General features: G+C 39.5%; 1 protein-coding gene across 1 annotated transcript; it reads right to left on the reverse strand.

The window, feature by feature from the left end:
• Window positions 1-4,174: 4,174 nt before the first annotated feature.
• LOC121305005 (bone morphogenetic protein 2-like) lies at window positions 4,175-12,150 on the reverse strand. Its single transcript, XM_041236476.1, has 3 exons — window positions 11,807-12,150; window positions 9,275-9,582; window positions 4,175-7,491 (listed from the first exon to the last, which is right to left on the reverse strand). Exons 2-3 carry the CDS (start codon window positions 9,576-9,578, stop codon window positions 6,518-6,520), a joined length of 1,278 nt encoding a protein of 425 aa, XP_041092410.1. The 5' UTR covers window positions 9,579-9,582; window positions 11,807-12,150; the 3' UTR covers window positions 4,175-6,517.

Here is a 12,150-nt window from a genome sequence, read left to right on the forward strand (position 1 = left end):
TTTTATTCTTTATTCATTAATTATGGAGGTAGTTAAACCAAACATGTTTCAACCTCAACCGTTTGACATTACACATTCTCGTGGTATTTCTACCCAAACAATACAATTATTCATTTAAACAGCTTTAATACAAAACAGTTGCATTGTGTTAGTGCCACATTACATAAAAGTAATTGTAACTGATCCATTTCAATGGACTATATTTTAATCTTCTCCCATTTAATTATTCAGAGAACATTGTAATTGATAAACAGCTCCCAATGATTATTTTAACAAATATAATCCATCAATAAATACAGATGTCCAATATAAAATGTAATAATTGTACTTACACCAACTATCAAACTCAGATATAAAATTGTGTACCATATTGTATTTTAAAAGCCTTCACATCGACAGTGTCTGCAGCTGATCACTCAGAATAGCTGCCTGATTTTCTATCTATCTATCTATCTATCTATCTATCTATCTATCTATCAGAACTACTTTTATGCAATTTTTTGTGTCATTTAATGATCAAATGTGTACTAGTCTCAGTTAAAGTACAGTGTACCTTTGGGTGCTTTTAAAAAGGCGATAGACAATAAAATAATTCCTTGCATTTGTTATGTGGCTCTCGCATGTGCAGATTTCATGGTACAGCAAACACATATTTTCATTTTTAAAAATGAGACCGTACTAGTTTAAATAAAGCTGTTGTACTTGCATTTCGCAGGAGAGTGACACTTTCTCTACAATACCTGCTTTATTGTTATGAATCAACTAGCTGACTGATTGCTTTGAAGCAAGTGTCAGGGAGACGTTAGATTGCAGGGCATTTTTCTTATTTTTTAAATTTTGAGCCCAATATTATTGACTCCATCATCCTCCCTAATTCAGGAACGTTCCCTCACAACAGCGATCCCCACAACCAAGACAATTGTCTCTTCCATCCAAAAGCTCTACAGTGACCGTTGACAACCTACCGTGCCATAGAGGACAAATGCCAGCCTGGCATGTGTCTGCTTCAGCTCACCCTGCCCCTGTGGAATCCCCAATGAAGAATGGCAACCACAAGGCAAATCTAGGAGTGTGTGTGCGTGCCCCTGACTGTATGACTGACCCTGCGCGCCACGCAGCCTTTACCAGGACAGATATCACGGTTAACACACATTTAACAGACTAATCAACTTTACAGACCTTTCATTCTGTATTGTGAGAGCTCCCATTTGGTCCCAAATTCTAAAGGAAAGCTCCCTGGTGTGAGAACAGAAACAACAAGCAGTCTTACTGGTGGCTCTGTAAGCAGGCACAGGAAACAAGAGCCCAGAAAACGTGACTTCAATAGAAGGATTGTTAACTGGTGGTATGCATCTATACTATTAGCATTTATTAGGAAATATGATATTCATATGCTATCAGTCTTAGCAGTTACCATGAAATAATTGACTAATTAAATTAGCCATTTAACTATCAATGGCACAGCCCAGATGCTGGGATATACATGGTTTCAAAGCAGTGAATATCTAGTCGAATGCTTACAGGCTACAGGGTACGAGTGTTTAAATAACCAATAGAGACGCTCACTGCTCTAGAATATAGGCCTATAGGCAGTCTGTGTTATATAGGCATGAGTAGAAGAGACGTGTTGTACGACATTGAAGAGAGGGAAAAGGCTGATGAAGAGAATACCGATTTATACCGAATATATCGAATATGATTTATGAAGTGTTTTTGATACATAGCTGATTGTGATTTTTGAATGAACTTTGCAGGTGAAGTGAATCCGCTACGATTTTCTTTAAATCAGGTGACATCAGCCATACCAATATTCAGAATAAACATGGCAGAAACCAAATATGGTATGGTCTTTGGGATGTGTCGTGCAGGTGATTGTAGAGCTCTGATTGGCTGAAAGATTGTTAGTAGTCTATAATATTCATGTAAAGAAAGAGATTTTTTTTAATTTACCTTAAAAATGTTAGCCCTAGAGTTTTTACAAAGTAAATAAGGGTCAATATTTCATGCTGCAAAGTTGCCCTGTAGAACAAAATTAGATTTCCAAAGACCAATGTAATAATAAGACAAAATACATTATTGTCTAAATGATTTATAGGGCTTCTGGTTGACAAGAAACAATAAAAACCACAAACTGCTATGAAGAATGTGCTGTATAAAAGATCTAATTAGGCAGACTTTGAAAACTCACAGCACAAACTTCAATAATGCATTTGTCCTAGTGTGGTGAATCACAGCTGTTTAAATTACTGCCTGTGATAAAAAATTTTTAAAAATCAGCTTTAATGTTACTCTAGAGCATAGTGTACCTCAGAAAGTAAATGGGTACTGCTTTTCATATGTCAGTTATCAGTCATGTTCAGGAACATGTGCAAAAGTAATATTTCGTCCTCAAGGAAAGATCCTCCTGTTTGCAATTCATCAACTTCAATGAACTCTTTTCTTTATGAAGTTTTTCAGGAAGCTGGTCCTCCTCTGCTCCATTGTCCACAGATCTCACCAGCCAATCTTACGCTGTTCCACATTCTCCCATCTCATCCATTCTCCCTGCTTAGCCTGGGACACCGTCTTGACCTTGACACACCTCACCCTCTCCTCCTGCTTTTGCACTTCAGTGACTACCAGCTTCAGACAGGACACCATGATGCGCCTTTAGCAGTTCCACAAGAGGTCAGACTTGAGGGATGGGCAGTGAGGGATGCCCTTGTAAAGAACGACTTCTAGAATGATCCTCTACTGACACTCCACATTAAAGATATGTCATTTTCTCCACATTTAAAAAAAAAAAAAAAAAAGTTTTAGCAAAGTTTAGAAAAACCGGCCCCTGATGGCACCTCGCTGTGTTATTGTTCTTTTCACACTACAAAATGGACAGGCTTTGGAAAGAGTGCAGAGAAGAGAATGTAGACTAACCATAGCTATAAGAAGTAAGTTCTGGGGGTAGCTGAGGGTGAAATGATTTACCCTGAACTACATAAGGCTTAAGGGGTACTTATCACAGAAAGCAGGACCAGAGAAAGCATTAGGAAGTCGATTAGGAGGTTGGACATTAAGAAGTTGCTGATATGTTTGGATTCTTCAAGAGCAAAATGGGATATCTTGCTATATATTAACTATTATTACAAACTGGAGGAGCATCATTGGGCCAAAAATGTGTAGAAAAAAAAACGACAAAAAAAACTCCACATCCCTGACATTCCTGAACTAAGAGAGCTCAGGTTTCTGCTCATGTCAGGAATTTAAATCAGCCCAATATTCTGTAATTATAAAATTATAAAAATGGTGGGTACCGCCATCTTGCCATATTGTATATATTAATTAAAAAAGACTATTATATATAAGAGGGGAACATTCTCCTGGTGTGTCTCATTGTAATAGGAAAATAAAAGACAAAAAGTCTCCGTTTTGTCTTCGCTGGCAGATCTGATTTCCAGCTGAGCAGAATCACATCACATTGTAAGACACCTGTAAAAACATAATTTGTCTTCTCAGACTGGAGAAATTACTTGCACAATAGCTGCCCCGGGAGACAACACATTTTTGGCGCTAAGTTTTTGACCAGCCACACTTCCCACAGATTTTGAAATCTTTCGTCCAGGAAACAAGAAAAAAAAAGTAAAAGATGAAGAAGTAGACCACCAGCTGTTTTGTCTGTGAGGTGGCAGCTCCCCTCAGTCTGGAGGAACACCGGATGCTTCTCCGAAAGTAACAAGTTGATTTTGTGACTCCCCATAGAGGAAGCTGAACTACAGGTGTCAGGGACAGCCACAGGAGGGCTGATTTATACAGCTAATCATTTCCCTGTTTCAAACATAACTTTCATAGGGATGCCCCAGCCACCAACTCGACAGAGGACTTTGTTTATGGCTGTTCATAAAAACAGCATATCTTATTTATAAAATAACATTACAATATCATATCATCTTATTAATTATGTTTTCCCCTTGTAGAAATGTTATTCCATAGAAAAACTACACTGCTGAAACATACTCTGTCTTCATTTGACTGGATTGGAGCACCCTTTCTCTTAGGGAGTGAGGGAGCAGTTCAATCTTCATGCATCAAGACTGCCCTGGACTGGAGGGATTTACACATTAAGTACATTGTAATAATGCATGATAACATTGCAATTATGTGCAAGTATACATGTATTTACTAAGTAACTGCTATTTATACACACAGTAATTACAGACATGTCATGTAAAGGATTACCCAGTATTATGCAGTATGGTTTTTTCAAATTATAAAAAGCATTGCTTCTTTCAAGGTAAGGTAAAAGCAATTCGTAAAGGCTGTTAACTCAGACTGTCAGGACATTTCACCTTGTGTTGTCAGCTGGCTCCTGAGTGGTGCATCCAGTAAAGGTGCTCCAGTTGGAGTGCAGGATGCGCCCTATAGCTTGGAGATCACAGGTTCCAATCCAGGCTATTGCCAACTGTGACTGGGGGTTCCTAAGGGGCAGCGCACAATTGGCTGAGAGTGCCCAGGTAGGGAGGAACTAGATCGGCAGGGTTCACTGCCCACCAGAAACCCCTATGGCAGATAGGGCGCCTGCAGGTCTGCTGTGGAGCCTTTCAAATCTGTGTTGTCCTCCAGCATTATAGGTCTGGTGGATCTGCAGGGCAAAAAATTATAATTTGGCAGGAGCATGTTTCAGAGGGCAGGGGTTTCAGTTTTTTATCGAGTTGCAGAAGAGGGAAGGAGACACTTCTTCACAAAAAGAGTGGTGAGGGTATGGAATGGGCTGTCTAGTCATGTTGTTGAGGCAGAATCACTTTGTTCCTTTAAGATCCAATGTGACAAAGTTCTGAGATCAATCAGCTACTAGGAAGCGGACAAGAGCTGACAGGCCGAATGGCCTTCTCTTGTTCATACATTTTCTTTTGTTTTTACGTTATTAACTGTGTATATCACGCGGTGTAAAAAAGACATGGTCACTTATATAAAGGGGCATATGGTAGTGGAGTAACCTGAGTTCATATCCTGTTTTCATCCAGACCACTCTACCTTTCCCCTTTGGGAAACAATGCTTCAGTTCCTGTCAAAAAAAGAAAAAGAAAGCTCAGAATGTCATTTAAATGCTCTTGAGCAGTAGATCTGGGAAAGAGTTGTGAGCTGCAGCACACGAACACCTGCAGGCACGAGAAGGGAATGTCTGTCCGAACAAAATCTGCTCCCTAAAGTGCGTGACTCATGGTGAATTTATTTCGCCAGTCGTGTCTATAATTATTTCTTCATCAGAGAGTCAAACACACATGCACAAAGCAGACAGACGCCAACCGCCCTTTCACAGTAAATATTACTAAACAGGCTTAGTTATTACCACAGCTTTTTTATATATGTTTTCAAATAAATATATTAACACATTGCAGTATTTAAAAAGTCTTAAGACAACAGATACTTAAAGTTGCTTGATTGTAGAGTCATGTACTCTAAATTCATAAAAATGAAAGTTTCTATATTCTATTTGCAAATGAGGATTCAAAGGCATTCTTTGCTGTTGCAACAGTGATTAGATATCACATTATGTGAGTTTTACTTTCTCTGTAAAGTTAGACAGACACTTATAAGTAAAGGAGAACTTTAATACACTTTGAAAAGTCAGTTATTGAACTTCCTGGTCGCACCCAGCTTTAACCTTAAGTAATATACACCATTGCCCCCTTCTAGACTTTTAACACTGAAACTGTCTCTACAATTGAATGGAATCCCATCCCCTCAGTGGAGCTCCCAACCTCTAAGATTGGTTATAATACAAGTGTGTATAGACCATGGACTTCCCTAACCCTAACCCTAACCCTTACTGTTATTATTGTTACTGCACTCTGCTGCACATCTCTTCATAAACACAAATGAATCAGCTGGGATAATGCTTTGCAAGTTATTTTATTTTCCACCATTTGGAGAATGAGCTGCTACAGTATGTGATAAAAACGAACTCAGCTACATTGTTGTTTGCTCTGTTTCATCAAAACAGGTGACTGAAAGGGACTTTTATTTAAAGCAAACTGATGCTGAGGAGATGAAATAGAGGTATTCACCATTGACATACCAGTGATGAGGAAGGAAAAGACTTGAAAGAATTCTGACAGCTGATTAGGGGTGTCAGGATACACTGATGTCACGATACACTAATGTCACAATACATATCACGATGTGCAGGTCACTATACATGCGATGGTCCTGATAGGTTACCTGTAGGATGCATAATAAACCTCTATTACGATATAACATATAAAGAAAGTATCACAGTGAATCATCCCAACAGGTGTTCACTGGATGAACATATGAAAAGAAATGTACAACAGTGAGTAGTACAGAGGCGGCAGCAGTGGTGAGCATGTTCACTTATGTACAGACAATAGTGTTTTGCATATGTGCAAACTGTGAACAACCCTCTTATTGTGAATAAATACTTTACAGAACAGTTTGAATGCAGCCATGTTGTGTTTGACCTTGGTGCAAGGTGTTTGGCGGCATTGTGCTCTGGTAGGACCCATAGGACCAGATCATCTGGTTTCTATCTGCAGCCGCAGCTCTCAACCACCATGTCCTGGTAGTTCTTGAGGACCACACGGTCATGTTGGTCCAGGTAGAGCATGGCGATGGAGCTGAGCTCTGTCGGGACACAGCAGGCGCGCGGGACCTTGTGGTTGACCGAGTTCACCAAAGTCTGGACCATTGCATGGCTTGAGGAGTTCATGTGGTCTGCCAAAGGGAAGCGACATTCCCCTTGGCAATAGTAGGCATGGTACCCACTGGGAGCAACGATCCATCGATTCCAGCCCACGTCCTTAAAATTGACAAACAAGGGGTGTCTTTTGCAACGAGCCTTTGCTAACTTTTTCAGCTTCTGGTTCCTTTTCCCGGTTCTTTTGACCCTTTTCCCATCAGGCCCTTGTCCATCGCTCCTTTTGTGACCACTCTCCAAGCCTTTATCCCATCCTTTTACCCTTGGAACAAAGTCCTGGCCTTTGCCATGCCTTTTTGTGACTTTAGGTGTCAAAGGCTGCCCTCGCCCATCCAGGCTGTAGGTGACCAGTAAGGGTCTCTCGTGAGCCCAGCTAGATTCATCCTGGTCCACAGATCTTCTAACTCGAAGGTGTCCTCTCTGTTTCAGATAAGGGTGGCTTCCATTGAGGTGAATTACCTCCATCATGAAAACCAAGTTGCCAGCTCTTCTGCCAACCCAGTGGAAGACGTCAGAACTGACATTGAAGCTCTCCCACTTGTCTGTACCTGGGTCATGTGTCAGCAGTCTGGATTCCAGAAGCCGGGCGTTCTTCTCAGAGTGAGGAGTGGATTCGTGATCAGGGATGTGATATAAGTTAACCCTTTGTAAACCAGAGTCTGCGTGGCCCGAGTTGTCTCGGCGGTAGAAGCGGAGCTCGACTGAGGTCACCTGCTCGTCTGCAGGAACCGACGAGACGTTGAAAGAGAAATGGAGCTGGTTGGTCTCTCGTAGTGGACTGGAAGACAAGTCTTCAGAAGCCTCTGTTAGGAATAAAAGAGTATATGGGATATGAATAAGTAAGGATGACTCAAACAACAGTTAAATACATTCCTGTGGGTATCACTGTAACTGCAAAACATTAAAGCTGTCATTCTGAATAATCAATTATGGTGTATTACAGTCAAACAGAGATGTCTGATAATCATGGAAGAATTCTGTATTTAGTTGTTTATGGAACAATCAGGCTAGGGTGCAGTTTTGTGGATGCAAGAAGAAGAAGAAGAAGAAGAAGAAGAAGAAGAAGAAGAAGAAGAAGAAGAAGAAGAAGAAGAAGAAGAAGAAGAAGAATTCACTGCTTGTCAATTCACAGCATACATTTTGTAAAGCAATGTTTGTTCCTAGAAGATAAACATTAAAAGTTAAACATTGGCAATAGTACCCAAGATTTTATTTGTCCTGTAACACATTTTACCAAAATCACTGGAAACATCCAGAATTTCAACAGGAAGGAGTATGCATGTATTATTATCTGAAAAAAAAACACATTATTAGGGAGAGCATCTTTAAAAGGGCTTGTACACATTTTAACAAAATAATACATTTCCAATGGGCTTTTCCTTTCTCAGTTTGGGTACAAACTGTAAATGCCTGGTATGTTAAAGATGGTAGTGAAAGTCAGGGCCAGTGGGAAGGGGGGTGGAAACCGAACCGAGCAGCTGAAAGAAAATCTTTTGAGGACAATTCTGAGATTGTTTCAGTAAGACAGAGCAACCGGCGAACACAGCCAACATGCTCCCAAAAATGTCATATAAACTTTCCAGGTTGCATGTAAAAAGCATATCCTGGCCATTCAGCACAACCTACTCTAATAGAAAATGGGTTAAGCCTGCGTCCAGATCCATAAACAAAAGATAAGTTATGAACAAGAGGAGGCCATTCAGCACAACCTACTCTAATAGAAAATGGGTTAAGCCTGCGTCCAGATCCATAAACAAAAGATAAGTTATGAACAAGAGGAGGCCATTCAGGCCACCAGTGCTCATGGTACAGAGAACTAACTATTAGCTCTGCTTGGGTTAGGATGAGGGGGAGTTGAGGTTTTCTTACAGAAATGAAGAACAATATATTATAGGGCTGCACTGCCCAACAGAGGTTCATCCAGCTCATCAATTCGACTCTGTCGATTTCCAAGTGGAGTGTCCCATTTAGTCTTTGGTGGAAGCAAGTCCAATGAAAATGCAAATACATTGATTTAATGAGCAAAGCATACTGATGTTGTGTCTGTTCCAGGCACTTATTTAGTTTTGTTTTTTTTATAACTAATCTTATTTTATGTTACAGTTATTTTTCTTTCAGTAATATATTTATAAAAAGGCTCTTTAAGAACTCCCTGGTCATCACTGAAGCTCTTTTGACTAAAACAGTTTGGTAGCTCAGTTATATGGAATCAAATTAATATTTTACACCTGCACTGTTCTTGACTGTAGCCAGTGCCCAAGAAACATATTCTGCTACTGACCTCACCCTTATAACAGTCTACCACAGTAACTGAACTGTTTTCCCAAGACTTACCTATGGTCATACTATACATTTACCATAATGGTTTACCATACCTCTGGGATTTACAATGCTTACCTATGCTTTACTATGCTTTCACTGTTCTTGATTACACTTTCCTATGGGAAAGTTTTATAAGGACAAACCCAGACTTCCAGAATTAGAAGGAAAGCAAGACTAGTGAGTGAGTTCTTGTAGCTACCTAGCCTCCTTAATGAAGTGGCATTAAGGACACCTGCATGTTAAAGATACAAGGCCAGGACTCACCCAGGTGATGGAAGCCACGCACGGTGTTGGCGCTCTGGGTGTGCCCAGCTGGGAATACGAACCCTGAGTCCCGGATGAGGTGGAACTCCTGGCAGTGGAAGTGGTAGAGATGGAGCAGGTACTGAGGGATCAGGACTCCGGGGCGGGGCGTCGGGAGGCTCCTCAGTCCCAACCGTGTCAGGAGGAGGGTCTGGATGGCCTGGGCAGGCTGGGGGGGCTCACTGCTCGATCTACCCTCGAGACTTGACCAGGCTTGAGGTATCATCAGAGCCATCAGAACCAGGAGGTTAGCAGGTACCATCATGGAACTGAGGAAAGAGTGGAGAGCAAGGGGCTTCCCATTCACTTTTGAACATTTGAACAGTGCATTTGGAACATCATTATTGATTTTGCACTGCAGACTCAGCACACAGAATACTGGAGCTAAGGGATATGGGATGGCATGGGAAAACACAGAACAGGTCTGGGCCAGTTTCCTTTATTCCTAATCTACTGGTGATAAAAACAAGAACAATAGACACTCTATAAGAAGAGATTACATGCTTAAATAGCTATGAAATCAAGGTGCAAATATACCAAGAATGCAGGGCTATGATGGGCCACTCAGATCTGCAGACAGGGATATGGTATAATGGGAGCTTGAGCACAGGCCTGTTTTCAAGGTTTGTTGCTATACAATGGAAATAATGTTATAAAACAGCTTGATGCCAGTGAACCTTTTAAGATGTTTGTTTCTGGTTTTAGAACATTGCTTGATTTTATTTTACTGCGGTATCTAATTATAATACGCAAGGGTTAAACTCAATCAAGCCTGATCTCTACCCTTTCCTTAGGGCTTATTAGAATCCTTTAAAAACAAGTTAATGCATTTCCTTTTTTGGCAGGTACAGTGTATATTCAATTCATGTATAATAAAAAAAAAAAAAACAAAATAAATCCTATCTAAAAATATGTGTCAAGTTCCACTACGTGTCTGCACAGAATATATATATATATATATATATTATATATATATATATATATATATATATATATATATATATATATATATATATACACACACACACACACACACACACACACACACACACACACACACACACACACACACACACTACAAAGCAATACAAAAATGAAACACAAAAACATGTAAATCATGCCTAGAATTACTGCTTGGTGTATGAAAATCAATATATAACAGTATTGTTCTGACAGAAAAGCACAATTGGCCTGTGTCAAATGAATTGATCCAGCAATTAATACAATTATTTTAGTTTGTATCAGCAAAAAACTACTTTTACTTTACTTATTATTTAATTGTCATTGTTCAAAACTAAATAAAATGAACAAATTAATACAATTAACCTACAGTTTATAAACAGAACATCATGTAATTTACACTTTTTAACCCTTGAATTTTAGAACAAAATGTAATACTGCTCTCTTAGTTTATAAAATTACATTTTTTTCTTGTAATTTCCTGCAGAGCATCTAATATTCGATCAGTAAAATCCTAGCAAAGGTCAAACAGACACAAGCCTGTTACAGTGATCAAGGAAAATAAGAGTTTGCTGAAAACCACAGTGAGGTGTATTATAATGTATAAGCTTTAGAAAAGCATAGGAATTTATAAATGCTTCCCGGTCAAGACTGAGAATTCCCACAGCGACACTGACTGAATCAATTAGAGTGAGTGAATGGGCAGTACTGCCAAATTATTATTATTAACAATAGTTTATTGAATGTTTTACAAAAGCCTGTTTTTTCATTATCACTGCCAAACTTTGATGTAGTAAATCAGAGACCAAAAAAAAAAAAAAAAACACATTTGTTGCCACAGAAAGAATTGGATTAGTTTTTTTTTTTTTTTTGCTGTAATAAAATACACATGGGGCCTTTAGGAAGTTTACACTGGCATGCCTTGGTAATGACAAAGTCCATAGGAAATCATAGGGAATGCATAGCATCAGCATGGGGAAACTGCTAAATTGCTGTTCATATTTACAATGGTTAACTGTTAAGAACATAAGAAGAGTTTGTCCCCTGTTAGCGCACCATTCTCCCTACTGGTAGAACTGACGCTTTAGGATTCTCAGTGAAAAATCTAAGGTAAAACTTTTAAGATAGTAGACACCTCTGCTTGGCAAACAGTTTCTTTACCCCAGTAGGATAAGACACTGCACGACAGCAGGATGCTTTACTGAGTGCTAGTTACTTCTAATGCTTTTTATTGCTTTTAGAGAAGAGCCATTCAGACCGTAGCAGACCTAAAGCTGAGAACACGGTTTGGTTTTGCAAAGTGACTTCACAGTTGTCAATTCTAGAAGGGATTTGCTCCCAGTTTTGTATTCAAAATGATTTTAAACAGGATACAAATAGGAAGCACATTCTTATTACATATCTTTTACTTACTTTTGTTATTAAAAAAATAAGTCAAACATTTAGCAACAGTTGAAATGCTCATCTCCTCGTTTGTACTCAAGCAGCAATGAATAAAATAAATCCAACCTTTTAAAAAGCATTTCTACTCACTTCCAACATATGTGTAAGATGTGCCATGGCTTGGCCTTCAATCCAGTGTAAAACGTCTGTCTCTCTTTCAAAACCGTGGGCCAGGCTCACACATTCCTTTCCTTCTAGTAGCCAATGCCTGCTTCTTAATTGTGACTTTTGAAGCTGAATCTGTTTTCTCTGTGAAATTCGTCCTCGTTCATTCTGTCACCGTCCCCACTTGAATGAAGACGTTATAGCCCTTGATAGTCTTGACTCAGTCCGCTGGTATGTGATCACTGTGTCCTGCCACAGTCAAGTGTATTCCAGTTCCCACAGAAAGGGCAGCAACTTAGTTCTGCAGTTCTAGTGCCTCACTCTCTCCA

This window comes from Polyodon spathula, chromosome 40, assembly GCF_017654505.1.
Source record: "Polyodon spathula isolate WHYD16114869_AA chromosome 40, ASM1765450v1, whole genome shotgun sequence".
In the NCBI taxonomy this organism is placed as follows: Eukaryota; Metazoa; Chordata; class Actinopteri; order Acipenseriformes; family Polyodontidae; genus Polyodon; species Polyodon spathula.